At 33.3% G+C, this 16554-nt stretch overlaps 1 protein-coding gene across 2 annotated transcripts in view; it reads left to right on the plus strand.

The window, feature by feature from the left end:
* Positions 1 to 16554, plus strand: part of LOC118181246 (nose resistant to fluoxetine protein 6-like) — a 96963-nt gene that overhangs the window by 40813 nt on the left and 39596 nt on the right. For both annotated transcript variants that reach the window (XM_085822200.1, XM_085822199.1), the window contains exon 9: positions 215 to 383. In XM_085822200.1, coding sequence (XP_085678326.1) covers positions 215 to 383 — 169 coding nt within the window. The remainder of the gene's footprint in view (positions 1 to 214; positions 384 to 16554) is intronic.

Genomic DNA, 16554 nt, shown 5'->3' on the forward strand with positions numbered 1-16554 from the left:
CTGGATGATTATCTTTTAAATATCTTGATATTCCTGCAAAATATGACATTTGAATCATTGGATTACTTTCTAGAAAGCCTAAAAGAAATATTTTAAATTATGGTCATAATATTGCATTATCTAGAATTTGGTTTATGAATAATTTACATTTGTTATTTAAATATAAAGTTTGAGATAAGTAGATTACTAAAAGAAGTTTTCATTTATATTACAGGTTAACACCAGTACTGTTGGCTGTAATATTATTTTGTGCATATTTATTGCGATATGTTGGTTCAGGCCCAAATTGGCTATTTAGTATTCAAATGTATGATGTTTGGTGTAAAAAGAATGGATGGCTTATTCCACTGTATTTGCATAATTTCATTAACACAGAAGAAATGGTATGTTTTGTGGTATTGTTTTTTTAAAGCTATTTACTCTTATTAATTGTATAAAATTACTAAAATAATCTCTTTTTAAAAATATGTGTTTCTTTTTATGCATAGCAAATCAAATGACAAGTAGAAAAGATATAGTACTAAAGTTTTTAATATGTTAAATTTTCTTAGACTTAATAGCAGAATTCATTATAAAAGTATGTTCTCATTCAATTTTCTGTATTTTTTTATTTTACATGTTTAATACGATAAACTTCATACATATCTACCAGTTTCTTTCTTGTATTCTTTAAAAGAATTCAGTTAACCTTTAAATGGCAGTAAAGTATGGAAAGATTTTACGTTAAAAGACGGGAAATGGGAATGCACTTCCAACTCTCTCTCATCTGGCATTGTAAAGAGAACTACTGCTTGTTTGAAACTAACTATGCATTTAGGGGATCACCTTTGTTAATTTTCAGATAAGAGGCTAGGAAGTAGAAAAGTATTTTTTATTGGTTAAAGAAATAATAGAGTAATAGAAAAGTAGTTTTCCTTATTGTAGTTCCTTATTATATTTTTTTAATCAAAATTTCGAAAGATATATGTGAATTTATATATTGGCGCATTTCGAAATTTGGCATATTTGTTGAAAGCAATAATAACATCAAATGTGATTTAAGTACTTTGTTAAAACTATTTGAAAGTAGGAACGATGTGACTTTCTTCTTGTGCACAATGTAAAAAGGGAAAGGAAAATAGGTTGATATATATTAAGAAGTTCGCCAAGTGAATTATTATTAGCGCAAACTAAAAAAAAAAAAAAAAAAAAAGTGCACCAAAATAAATTTTTGATTTTCTCCGTAAATTTCGCACCAAAATTTGCAAAATTTTAATAATTTGAGTCATAGAATTGAAATATGGAAAAAAAATTGGCATTTCATATCAGATAAAGTCCGATTTTGTATCAAAATACTTATATTAGAACAATGCTGTATATAAATTTAATACATATTCTGTCAGAAGATCATCAGGAGGGTTAGTATTGTGTTTACCTTTTATTCTGCAGGCAGACTCTATAACGTTTTATAAATTCTTTTATTACTACCCTAAATATTTACATGTAGTTTAGGAATATCAGTCACCTCGCTCACTTTCTCTAAATTCTCTGATTCTCGATTAGCATCAAGCACCCTCTATCTGCAGCTTTTCTACAATGCCATCTATTGGCTGATTACAATCCTAAGTCGTGCTTTCAAAACATGAAAAATATCAGATAAAGTCCGATTTTGTATCAAAATGCTTATATTAGAACAATGGTGTATATAAATTTAATACATATTCTGTCAGAAGATCATCAGGAGGATTAGTATTGTATTTACCTTTTATTCTGCAGGCAGACTATAACATTTTATAAATTCTTTTATTACTACCCTAAATATTTACATGTAGTTTAGGAATATCAGTCACCTCGCTCACTTTCTCTAAATTCTCTGATTCTCGATTAGCATCATGCACCCTCTATCTGCAGCTTTTCTACAATGCCATCTATTGGCTGATTACAATCCTAAGTCGTGCTTTCAAAACATGAAAAACGAAATTTGAATTTTGTTAATCGGCCCAGTAAAACAGGAGATACAGAACCGTCCCCCTTCTCTTTTTTTTTTCGGGGTGGGGGAAGCTCAATGTGCATTGTGTGTGTACATACAATTATTCTGCAAAAAGAGAGAGAAAAAAAAGGGACAGTTCTATGTCTCTCATTTTACTGGGCCAATTGTGTTTTTCATGTGTCTTGAAAGTGTGACGTTTGGCACAAAATCGAATTTTTCTGAGATGACATGCTGCCCCCCCTCCATATTTTGATTCTATGACTCAAATTATGCCTAAATATTAAATTTTGTAAAATTTGGTGAGAAACTTACCAAGAAATTCAAAAATTTATCTTCGTCCACTATTTTCAGTTTATGCCAAGATTAATTCACTTTAAAAATTCATAATTTATAGAATCCTATTTTCCTTTACTTTAAGTGAGCAGGAGCAGGAAAAAAGTGCATCATTCATTCTTTAAAATAATTTTCTTCATACAGTCACATAATATTTTTTAATTATACAGTCAAAAGTCGTTAATCCGGACTCGTCGGGACTTCGGCGATTCCGGATTATCGATTTTTCCGTATTATAGATCATCAGTTTAAATCTGGCAAAATGGCACGCAGAAATTATAAAATTAAAAATATGAAACCATAATTTATGAAATAAAGAACAATTATGATCTAAAGGGTATCAAAATTTACAAAAAAAAAAGCTTAATATTTATTTGTTTACTTTATTAAACATTTCTTTCAATGTAAGTTGTTTAAGTTGCTTCGTTTTTATGTGATAATACTGTCTCTTTAATTCCATAAACAGACATAATTTCTTGTTCAGTTACAAAGTTCCGCTGTTCAAGTCCTATAATTGCTGTGTCGAGAATACCGACTAATTTGTCAATCGAAATTTTTTCGTTTTCAATAACCTCTGTTACTTTCTTCGCTATTGGAAGCAAATTATAATGATGAGGCATTTGATTTAAATCATATCAAAGACGGAGTACATCGAGAGGAAATACCACTTTTAGTAAGCAATTATAAGCCAAATAAAATAAAAACATCTGCCCTTAAGATAAGGATAGTGTTGACAGATCAACTTCCAATTCATTGCGCTCCACAGCGATAAAGATAAATAAAATTTAGATAAACAAACGTTAAAGTTTAGATAAGCAAAGGATATGCCTTTATCCATTTTTTGCAGCAGTTCCACTTTTTGTTTAATGGACTCTGAAAGATGCTTTCGCTTTGTATATCCTTTACATAATAGTAAATATATATCGGAAATTCTATTTGAAGTAATCGAAAGTTCAAGCTTACTTTTATAAAATTGCTCTAACAGTCTGCAAAAAATAATAAGCCGGATCCAATTCGAAGATTAAGGAACAACGCAATCTGCAATATTAACTGAAATAGATAATTATATAATTTTAGCTTAGCTTATCCCGTCCTTTATACATTAAACGCGCATTCGTAAACGTATTTTGCGCACGCGCACACACAAATTCGCAGCAGTAAAGGTCTTACACGCATGCGTCAAAGAGACGCATGCGCAGAAAGTTTGCAGCTTTGAGGTCCGGATTATAGATCATTCCAGATTATGGGATAACTACTTTTGACTGTAGTTTTTTTTTAAAGATATTTTTTTTCCCTTTTTAGAATTTTATTTTGTTTGAGTTGTGTGGTTTCTTCAAATAATTGTTTTGAATTTTCTATCTATTCATTCAAACTGCATATTTTAATTATATTTATTAAGTTTTCAAGAATCTGATTGTATTTATTTCAGTTGCATTTCTTTCAAAAGAAAACTTTCTGACCCAGACTATAATACATTTGATAACTGCATATAATGAAAGAGAAAATATAGAAAAGCATAGTTAATATGTCTTTCAGTTGACTGTTCTGGAAAGATGTATAAATGAGAAAGATGCTTAACAAACAGTTTAATTTTGGTTCAGTTACATGTATTGCTTTAAATAGTTTTATCACTGTACCATCGTTTTACACAATTTTACCATCCTATTTTTAGTTTCTTAAAATATTATTCATATTCTAATCAAGTATTTTATTTTAAAAATTGCATGAACTAAGTAGCACAATATTTAAAAGGTCTTTAATTTAAAATTGAAATACAGCCAAAAGTTGTTAATTCGGACACCCATAATTCGGAATGATCTATAATCCGGACCTCAAAACTAAAAACTTTCTGCGCATGCGCCACGTTGACACATGCGCATAGGCGTGCGCGTAAGACCTTTTACGACTGCGCATATGAGTGTGCGCAAGTGCAGAATACGTTTTCGCGTGCACGTTTTATGTATAATGGACGTATAAGCTAAATAATTATCTATTTCAGTTAATGTTGATGATTGCATTGTTCCTTAATTTTCCAATTGGATCCGGCTTATTATTTTTTGCAGACTGTAAGAGCAATTTTATAAAAGTAAGTTTAAACTTTCGATTATATCAAATAGAATTTCCGATATATATTTGTTAATATGTAAAGGATCTAAAGCGAAAGTATGTTTTGAAATCCGAAATCTGTTTATCAATTTCACGCTGCGCAGCGGGGGGAACGTCGCGGGGGGCGCGTAATGAATTGGAAGTTGATCTGTCAGCACTATCCTTATCTTCAGGGCAGATGTTTTTATTTTATTTGGCTTATAATTCCTTATCAATGTAGTATTTCATCTCGATGTGCTCTGTCTTTGATATGATTTAAAACAAGTTCCTCGTCAAGAAAGTAACAGAGGTTATTGAAAACGAAAAAATTTCGATTGACAAATTAGTCAATATTCTCGACACAGCAATTATAGGACTTGAACAGCGGAACTTTGTAACTGAACAAGAAATTATGTCTGTTTAATAGAATTAAAGAGAAAGTATTATCACATGAAACGAAGCAAAACTTAAACAACTTACATTGAAAGAAATGTTTAATAAAGTAAACAAATAAATATTAAGCTTTTTCTTTTTGCAAATTTTGATACCCTTTAGAACATAATTGTTCTTTATTTCATAAATTACGGTTTCATACTTTTAATTTTAGAATTTCTGCATGCCATCTTACGAGATTTAAACTTATGATTTATAATCCGGAAAAATCGATAATCCGGAATCGCCGAAGTCCCGACGAGTCCGGATTAACGACTTTTGACTGTAGTACTAAATTTTATGCAAAAGATTTTTTTTTGTTTTTTTGTTTTGTTTTAATGCCTTGTCGGTTTTTTTTTTTTTTTTTTTTTCTGGCATTCAGTGAATGTATTAAAAGTTTACTATATATCGCAAAATTTTTTTAAACCTCTTGGTATTTCTGACACTCATATAAGTACATATTTGTAAAGGTATCGCCTTCTGTCTCATCCTCATTTGGTCAGAGTTAAAAAAATGGGAAGCGATTTCTATTATGATACTTAATGTCTTTAGATAAGTACCTTGAAGGCAGGAGATAAAAAGAAATAACGGTTTCATAAGTGGGGAGAATGTCTTTAGATAATATCTATATACGTCTTTGGATAAATTCTTGAATCTTCAACTAATTTGACTAAGACATCTTGGGATTCTTCGTTTATGATATAATGAGGTGATTTCAGGCATAATTCAAATTTACAAAACAGTTAACAGTTGTCCTTTGCTTTCACTTTTGATGATTTTTCTCATGTCTTTTCCATTAGCTTAGGCCCATTTGCTGGTATATTTGACGCACTGCACTGTGCAAAAATTGCTAGCAAAATATGGTGTAAACTTCTGGGTTATTCTCCTTGAACACACAACTTCTTTAAAGTAAATTTCAGATTGCTGTTATTTTTTCTGATTTCATTCCGTCTAAATTTGTTTCTACATTTGTTTTCAGTATTGATACAAGAACATTAGATTTTTTTGCTTTTACATTTCTATAAATTTTGTACTCTTGTCAAATTCCTTTGAAATTTCAGTTGCATATTCAGAGAGTTTGCTTTAAATTTTCTAGACATTTTAACTGTAAATAAAGTTTAAAGCAAAGTCCAAAGGATAAGTACTTGAGTTAAAATGTTTTTACCAAATGAAAAAGAAATAAAGCATTTCCAAACTTTCCTGGTCAGCAGAAGGCAACACTTATTCTATTCCACTGAGTGATTCGATCCTGATTTTGGTTGCCAACAATATAAATCATATTATTTTGACATTTTTAGATCAGTAATTTCCATATTAAACAGCATATTTTTTTATATAATCTATAATAGTATTGTTAGTATGCATATAGTGATGGACTGTCGCCATTAGCACGATGAACAGTGTAATCTGCATATCCTGCAAAGGGGTTAATTGTGTAACAATTTTTTTTTCTTTACTTTACTTTTTCTCACTCCTTCAGGAAAGGACAGTGATGTGACACTCTCTATTATATAACTCTCTTTTTCAATATGTATTTGGAATGCTAACAAATCTTAATCTATTTTCATGTATTAATAAAGTATGTGTTTCACTTACAATTTCCGTCTACAACCTCTTTTTTTGGATTACAAGCCATGCTCTCGCTTGAAACTGCACAGGATGCAAGGTAAGAGCGCAAATTAATAAAAGTAGAGAGCAATCACTTTGCTCACTACTTTTATTAATTTATGAAATTTCGAGGCTATAAAAATGTTTTACAACAAAAGATTATAAGATCGAAGGAAAGATCATAGCTTAATTAAATAATAATAATAAAAAAGAAAAACTGTAAAAACTAAACTGTTTCATATCAAAAACGAAAATAAATTTTTTTTAAGGTACAAAAATGTTGAATTTAAGTCAAATGCAAATTGCAAAACTGAATTCCAGCAATTACTCAACATGGAAATTCAAAATGCAAATGCTACTAACAAAGAAGGATCTTTGCGATGTAATCGAGGTAGTTCCTCCAAGCCATATTACAGAACAATGGAGTAAACGGGATGGGCAATGTTGTGCGATGATAAATTTATTTATCAAAGACAGCCAAATAATTCACATCAAACATGAAACTACTGCTAAAGTTACCTGGGAAAAACTCAGGCAGGTACATGAAATTTCTAATCTTTCAAGTAAACTATTTCTTTTGCTAAAGCTTTAGAGTTTGAAGCTTGAGGAAGATGGAAATATGCAAACACATATAAATACATTACTGGAGTTAGTTGATAAACTCAAATCAATGGGTGAGAACATAAAAGACGAACACGTTTCGGCACTTTTGCTTTGTTCAATGCCTAGTTCTTATGATACGCTCATTACGACTGTTGAAGCGAGAGCAGAATCAGAACTGAATCCAGAATTCTTAAAAGGGAAATTAACTGACAAATTTAACAAGAGAGTTGAAAATAATTCATCAGGTTCAAAGGCATTTAAAGCCTCATTTGAAAATAAGACAAAGAGAGGAAAGTTTTGCTCATATTGTCACAAAAATAACCATTTTAGAGTGTTATCATCTAAAATTGATACAAAAAAATGAACCGTGCCCAAACTCGAAGAAAACGTGCGGATTCTAAAACACGGCAAGCAAAGAATGCGTGTAACCTAGTGACGAATCAGCAATAAAAAAATTAAAACACTGGAAATCAGAAGGAGGCACTCAAACCCGGAAAGGCTGCTTTTGTTTTTTGGAAGAGTCCAAGATTTGTAGATATGGTATAGTTCGACTGCCTCATCCACGAGCATGAGCGCAAATGCGCATGTACCATTCAGACCAAATTATTCTCAAAATAGGGTGGAAGGATGGGGACTTTCTTTTCCTCCAGCATAGGTCTTTCCGGAGAAGAGAAGACCTTTCACGTCGTAGCAAGTAATACCGCCCCTTTTGGATGAGTCTATGTGTTTTGGCAGAATAACAATCAGGGTTGCGATTAAGACGATTGAACTATACTTGAAAGTAGGGATGAGGTAGGAGGAGAGGACGACAATACATCATTTTCGGCTCGTGCTTTGTGTGTGCAGCTAGCATCTTGTTAGTACAAATATAATATTTATTATTCTTATTTTTATTGATCGTCTGCTCTTTTTTAAATTTTGGTTACCTAATTTTAAAAAAACTGTGTTAAATTTAAATAAGATCTGGAAAGAGATAATACTTGTTCTTTATACAAAATGGAATTAAAACTAAATTGTTCTTTCACAAGTGAATACAATACTCTGTTCGTATAAAGATAGGCTTTTAAAGCTCCATCAGAATATATCATACTAAAACACATTTTTTATTTTGTGTAGCGGATTAGAAGAAAGTTAAATAATTATGTTTTCTTGCTGTGGTTTTAGCAGTAAATATTATAAATATAAAAAATTTACAGTTACAATTTTCTGCAATACCTCAAGTAAATAAAAACTTTACGGTTACTTATTGTAACTTCATGTTATACTCAGTTACTTTAAAGGAATAAGAGTTCTAGAGAGTTACTTTACCAAAATAAAAGTTCATTAAAATATATCATACTAAAACACATTATTTATTTTGTGAAGCAGATTAAAAGAATGTTAAATAATTATGCTTTGTTGTTGTGTATGTTATTAGAGGTAAATATTATAAATATAAAAAATTTACAGTTACAATTTTCCACAATACCTCTAGTAAATAAAAACTTTACAGTTACTTATTGTAACTTCATGTAATACTTAGTTACTTTACCGAAATAAGAGTTCTAGTAAATATTAGATTTCGTTGGAATAAACAAGATTATGTAATTTTGCCAAAACGTTATGCTTTAAGAAAATTTTAAATAAGCTTACAATGCGTACAATTTCACATTTCACAAAGGTATTTCTCTTCGAAGTATTATTTTTGCTTCATGAATTGATAAAAATTAATTTTTCCTAAAGAAAATGTTCAATAAAACAGAGAGCATAAAAATGTGCAGTGAAACTCCTTCGACAGTTTAAGAATAAGCCTGCGAGCATATCTCTAGTGCCCACTAAAAGCCATTCCGCGATCTATAATCGTTCCATTGCAAGCCATTCCTGAACCTTTCCTTTCCTTTCTTTTCCTCTTACCTGCGTAAATTGAACTCACCCAGCTAACAAAAGCAGCTGTTCCAGGATTGATAATGAAGGAATTTTTGTGAACAATGCTAATTCTTTCCAAAAAGATGTTGAACATTTCTTTTCCTCTCCTTTTGCGAGACCATGGGCGAAGTAAGTGAATATATTATTAAGCTCAAACCCAAAAAAGCACCTGGATTGTAATCTATCTCGAATTGTATGATTAAATACCTGTCTTCCAATTATCAATTTTTCTTAGTAATGCTTATAAATTATATGATCATGCATTGCTATTTTCCTCAAAGCTGGAAAAGAGCACTTATTCTGCCTATTGCAAAACCTGGCCAGAGCCATTCTAACCCTCAAAATTATAGACTTATTAGCCTCCTATCTTTGTTATCTAAGATATACAAATTTGTGCTACTTAAACGCCTGAATGATTTTCTCCTAAATCACAATCTTCTAATTGATGAACAATTTTGATTTCGAGCAAAACACTGCACCACGCACCAGCTGCTGAGGACTGTGGAGTTCATTCACGGAGGGTTTTGTAGCAAAATGCTTACTGGCGCACGTTTTTCTTGATATTGCCAAAACATTTGATAGGACTTGGCATGTAGGGATTATTATCAAGCTCATACGACTTGACCTTCTGACCCAGTTAATTCACAGTTAACTCGTATTTCGCTAATAGATCTTTTTCTGTATGAGTTAATTCTATCATTTCAACTCCCCATCTAATCCTTAGCAATGTAGCTCAGGGTAGTCTCCTTGGACCGACTTGTTCAACCTTTTATTAACGACATACCAAAATCACCTGGTATCATTCACGCACTATATGCAAAGGAGCTCAAAACAAACACCTTGAAAACCTGGTTCACAATATTCAGAGATATCTCTCAAGCCTTGAGCACTGGCTCATTGCTTGGAAAATCAAAATTAATGTTGCTAAATGTGCTGCTATGATTTTTAAACGAGGTCCCCTCCCATACCCTACCATTAATTTATGGTTTTTTAATGACTATATTCCCTGGTCAAATTCTTACAAGTACCTAGGAGTGTTACTTGATTAAAAATTACTCTGACACCTTCACATCGATCATACATTGAATAAAGCAAAGGCTGCCACATCCCAACTTTATTCAATTTTAGCTCGAAAGAGTCATCTGTCAGTTAAAAACAAAATCCTTCTTTATACCTCTGTTATAAGACCCATATTTATGTATGCTTGTACCATCTGGGGTACGTTTGCAAAAACGCGTGAAAAAATTTAAGTCCTTTTAGAGTAAAACACTACGTATGGCCCTGAACGCAACCTGGTACATCTGTACAGATGTGATTCATTCTGACTTAAACATTAAACCCGTGGATTATGTTATTAAAAAATTTAGTCAAAATTTATTCATCAAAATTGAGCAGACTGATAATCGATTATTACAACAGCTACCAGAGTACGACCCAGCGAACTGCAACTCAGGGAAGAGACCAAGAGCCATCATTGGTCGGGACTATAACATCTACCCACCACTAAAAAGCGTAGACACTCCCCTCCAGTTCCAGACGTCGTGCCATGAAGGAAGGATGCTTTCTCAACAAGCTCCCATGTAATTGCTTTCATTTACTAAAGATATGCCTTCATCCTATCCTGCAACCTGAGAAGTGGTCATTTTGCAAAGTTATCACTCTGTTCACTATAGAATCACATCTCCCACAGAAATTAATTCTGCCTTGAATGTTTTCTCGTGATAACTTTATTATTTACACTCCCATTTTATGCCACATGCCGATGAGCCTATTAATCATAAAATCTCTCCTCTCCGCTTTATGCTTTAGTGTTGTATCGTGGATATAAAAAATATAAAATACCAAAAAAAATTATAAAAAATCAAAAACACAAAAAATGATAAAAAATCTAAAAAACTTATTAAAATTCATGTATTCTTAGTTTTATAATTTCTCGCTATTCCTAACCTTTTTTGAGCCATGTGGCTCCCTCTAGTGAGCATCAAGTTTATTACTTATGCAATTTTCCTATTTCTGCTCGCTTTTATGCAATTCTGATGAGTAGGTACATGGTTTTGAACCATAGGCACTCCGTAATTTTTAATCATTGGCATTGACAGTTTAGTGAAATCAGATCCAGATGTGGTGGCGTCGCTCTATCTGCTAATTGCACAGTACATCAATCATCCAAGAGTTTTATTTTCGATACCGGAGCAAGTAATCACCTGGTAAATAATAAGAAATATTTCATAGACTATCAAGCCATAAATCCATCAGATATTATAACTGCGAATGGGCAGTGTATGAAATCAACAGCGATAGGAACTGTCCGTTTTAAAACATTAAATGCTAAAAAAAAAAAAAAAAAAAAAAATAACTGAAGTTTTCTTATCCGAAGTTTTATATGCTTCTGAATTAGAAGCGAATTTAATTTTAAGAAAATAACTGAAAAAGGACTTTCAAAGAAGTATAAATATATACTTCTTTGAAGGAAATAAATGCATGATCATGAAAGGACATCACATAATTCTAGAATGTCATGTAACTAACAATCTTTACCAAATTAAACCAATCAACAGGAATAATGAACCATCAGTTCGTGCAGCATTTCAGTGCAAAAATGAGAACTGTGTTCAACTTTGGCATAGATGCCTTGGTCACAGAAACAATGACGTGATCAAACAACTTGTAAACAAAGAACTCGCTGAAGGAATTAAACTAGATAATTGTAAACATGATACCAAATGCATTCAGTGCATAAACTGACTGATTTCCCATATCCCAAAGAATCGAAATTCAGAGCATTTAAACTGTTAGATCTTGTTTACACTGATGTTTTAGGACCAGTACAAACACCGTCTGTCAGTGGATACCTGTACTTCATAACTTTTATTGATGATTACAGCAGGTTCACAATGATTTATCTAATGAAAAAGAAAAATGAAGTATTTCTAAACTAAAACAATTTATTGCTCTTAGAAACAATAAATGCGGGAGAAAGCAAAAACGCTAAGAAGTGATAACTGTGGTGAGTACACAAGTAAGGAACTTGAAAAATATCTTATAAAACATAATATAAATCACTAGCTTACTGTACCGTATTGTCCAGCTCAAAATGGAGTCAGTGAACGCAAAAATAGATATTTGATGGAGATGACAAGATGTCTTTTAGCTGATCCAGGTCAACCTCACACATACTGGGCAGAAGCAGTGCTGACTGCGAATTATTTACAGAATCGTATGCCTACAAAACAAATGCAAAAACTCCATACGAATTATGGAATAACAAAGAACCCAACCTCTCTCATCTGAGGACTTTCAGGTGCAAGGCTTTTGCTTACATCCATAAATCTAAAAGAGGTAAACTGGATGATACTGCTATAGAAGGAATACTTGGCGGCTATGGCAACAGAAGTAAAGGCTACAGAATTTTAGTTCTTGGACACAAAATCATAATAAGTTAATCTGTATGATTTATTAAAGACACTGGGACTAACAAACCTGTAAACGTCTCTTTAAACCAGGGTGAAGAAAATCCTAATGAAGAAAGCTCAGAACAGGAAGAAATAAAAATAGAAGAACCCGAAGAAGAAGAAATATCAAAATATATAAGTTGAAGCTAACATAGCACTGCTTTTCTGGGTGTGAGATATTAAATTTGGAAAACTTAATTTCCATAATGATTTGTAAAACTCTAACTTTGGCATATTTAGAAGCAACTGCTTGAGATGATTGTTAGATAGCAACTCAATTAATTCAAGCTGCAAATCTTGTTCCAAAAAAGAACCTTTAGAACTCAGAAGATCAAACAGAGTCAGAAAAGGCAAACCTTCTGATCGCTATGGATTCCATGTAAAATATCCAATCTTCCCCGAACCCAAAACCTGGAAGGAAATTCAAACTTTGGAAGAAAATGGCTGACAGCTGTTCGAGAAGAAATTAATTCACTAGAAGAAAACAACACTTGGGAATTAGTTGATTTACCAAAAGGAAGAAAACCAATAGGATGTAAATGGTCTTTCAAAACCAAGCCCAATGCAGAAGGAAAAATTGAACGATAAAAAGCCAGGTTAGTCGCAAAAGGATTTAGCCAGAAGTTTGGATCTGACTATGATGAAACCTTTGCTCCTGTAGTAAAATATATAACTTTACGCACCTTTTTATGTGCAGCTTCGTATAAAAGCATGTTTGTCAGACATATCGATGTCAGGGCAGCTTTCCTTCATGGAGAACTAGAAGAAGAAATTTTCATGACTCAACCTGAAGGATACTTAAAAGCTGGAAAGGAAAATAAAGTTTGCAAGCTGAAGAAATCTGTATGGTTTAAAACAAGCCATTAGAGCTTGGAATCTGAAAATTGGAAAAATACTTCTAAACATGTCATTTAAACAAAGTAAAGCAGACCCATGCTTGTTTTCCAAAATCATCAATGGAAATTTCATGTATATATTATTATATGTAGATGATATGCTTATAGGAAGTGAAAGAGAAGAAGATGTAATGAAAACAATCCAACAACTGAACACTAAAATTGGAGATCAAAAACTAGAAGTCAACTACTACCTCGGCATAAACATCGAAAGATTAAAAGATGGAAACTTTGCCATAAATCAAAAGAATAAAATCAAAGAAATAGTTAAAAAATTTTGACTTCAAAACGAAAAACCAACATATACAAACTACACTGACTACCAATAAGTATTTGGACACCTGTGATAGAAAAGAAAAACTAACTTTATTCAAAATCAATAGTTGGTAGAGCATCCACGAGAGGTAATTACAGCGTGGACCCTCCGGGGAATACTTTCCACAAGTCTTTGTATGACAGCTAGTGGTATTTTCTTCCACTCGGCTTGGAGAAGACATAGAAGTTCCTTCACCGATTTTGCACGGGTAGTGCACCCCTGAATTCGGGGATGAAACTTGCCCCAGAGGTTCTCGATAGAGTTCAGGTCTGGACCCTGGGCAGGCAAGTCCATTCGATAAACTCCATTGGCACCATACCAAGCCTTGGTTAACGTCGAAACATGACAACTGGCATTGTCGTCCTGAAAGTAACAGGGGTCCAACGCGTAAAACTGCCACAACGTAGGAAGCACATTGTCATCCAAACTAGTGCAGTAGGCATCGGAGTTGAGCTTACCATGAATGGGGACCAAGGGTCCCAGCCCATACCAGGAGAAACACCCATAGACCATAATTCCACCTCCGCCGAACTTGACTGTCGGCACAATGCATGCTGGCAGGAGACGTTCTCCAGGTAGACGCCAGATCCAGACCCTGCCATCCGAACGGTAAAGGGTGAACCTTGATTTGTCACTCCAAAGAACCCGTTTCCACTGATCTACGGTCCAATTTCGATGTGCTTTACACGACATTAACCGAGCAGCGCGGTTGGACTTTGTCATCAAAGGCTTATGGGCAGCAGCACGAGCATGAAAACCAAGCAGATGTGCTTCCTTACGGATGGTATTCATTGAAACAATACTCCCGGATGCCTGTTGAAACTCCTCGCGGATGAGAGCTATCGGTTGGTTGCGGTTCTTCCGAATTTCTTTGGACAGCACTCGTTGGTCTCTGTCTCCCAGTTTCGTTGGTCTGCCGACTCGGGACACATTCCGACAATCACCGCTCACCTTCCACTTCTTAATCACATAGGCCATTGTCGATTTTGGGTACTTCAGATCGCTATATATGTCCCTTAAGGATATGTCTTTTAAGGTCACATTTGTGATACCCGATAATTATACCTTTCTTGAAATCAGAGAGCTCCGAACTGCGAGACATATTGCATGCGACTAAAGCCGATGCTGTTTCCTACACGATATATATCGGCGGAGTCCGTGATGTACCTTAGGACCGCAGATATCGTCATTTGCATAGGTGTCCAAATACTTATTGGTAGTCAGTGTACTGCAAACTAGAAACTGAAGATGATCTTCTAGAGCAGGGATGGGCAAACTTTTTCGGTTGCGATCGAAAAATCGAAAAAAAAAAAGTTTGGTGGACCAAGATAAATTTTTCTAAAATATTAAAAACAGCATACAAGCATTACAATTTAAATATGTTAATGAGATGAATGAAATTGCGATTTCATTTTTATAAGTTTATATTGAGGTTCGAAGTGAGATGTACTGATTCTAAGTAACCATGCTAAATGCTCATCTGTCAGTCTGCTGAAATAATTCTTCCTAAGGTTCATAGTTGAAAACACTTCTTCACATATATAAATTGAAGCAAACATAGCACTTCTTTTCTGGGCGTGAGATATTAAATTTGGGAAACTTAATTTCGATAATGATTTGTAACTTTGCCATATTTAGAAAAAATTGCTTGAGATGATTGTTAGATAGCAACTCAATTACCTAGTTCAAACTGTAAATCTGACTTCACTGCTTCACAATTTATGCTGAAAGGCATGGTAAAATTATCCAATTCTGTTTGAATGGCACTGAAATCTTGAAATCTTTGTTCAAACTCAAAATGCAGTTTTTCAAGCCATTTTCATAATTCTTAAGCTTCTCTTCATTTACTGAGAGTATTGAATTTAACCTCGGGAAATGAGACAAGTCGTTCTTAGCTAGCTGCCCAGCAAACAGATTAAAATTTCTTATTAAGTGTTAAGATTTAAGTTTTTTCTAAGAGGTCTAATTCACCTATATTGGATTCCCATATGTTTGTTCCCAGAGAAAGAGATAGCGCTTGTTGGCGCCAATCTACAGCTATAACTAACAAAGAACTTATGCTTTTAACACTTTACCGATTGAAAACTGTCTGTGCTTGCTATTTCCCTCAATTTATGTTTTGTAGAACACAAATAGTGAAAGTGCAAAGATCATCAGTTCTTTGGGAAAAAGGAAGAAAAAAATAATATTTAAACAAAGTGGAAAAGGAGATGGATATATAATATACAGTCAAAAGTCGTTAATTCGGACACCCATAATCCGGAATGATCTATAATCTGGACCTCAAAACTACAAACTTTCTGCGCATGCATCGCATTGATGCATGCGCGTAAGACATTTAAGGCTGCGAATATGCGTGTCCGCATGCGCAAAATACGTTTACGAATGCGCGTTTAAGTATAACGGATGGTATAAGTTAAGCTAAAATTATCTAATTCGGTTAATGTTGCAGATTGCGTTGTTCCTTAATCTTCGAATTGGATCCGGCTTATTATTTTTTGCAGACTGTTAGAGCAATTTTATAAAAGTGAGCTTGAACTTTCGATTATGTCAAATAAAATTTCTGATATATATTTACTAATATGTAAAGGATCTACAAAGCGAAAGTATGTTTTGAAATCCATTAAACAAAAAGTGGAATTGCTGCAAAAAATGGATAAAGGCATATTCTTTGTTTATCTAACCATTCCAAAATCTGCTTATAAATTTCACGCTGCTCTGAGGCGGGGGGGGGGGGACACCTAGGCGCACGATGAATTGGAAGTTTATCTGTCAGCACTATCCTTATCTTCGGGGCAGATGTTTTTATTTTATTTGGCTTATAATTCCTTACTAAATGTAGTATTTCATCTCGATGTACTCCGCCTTTGATATGATTTAAATCAAATTCCTTGTCATTATAATTCGCTTCCCATAGTGAAGAAAGTGACACAGAGATTATTGAAAACGAAAAAA

This window comes from Stegodyphus dumicola, chromosome 8, assembly GCF_044657685.1.
Source record: "Stegodyphus dumicola isolate Sdum_Otavi_A_Nest chromosome 8, ASM4465768v1".
NCBI lineage: Eukaryota > Metazoa > Arthropoda > Arachnida > Araneae > Eresidae > Stegodyphus > Stegodyphus dumicola.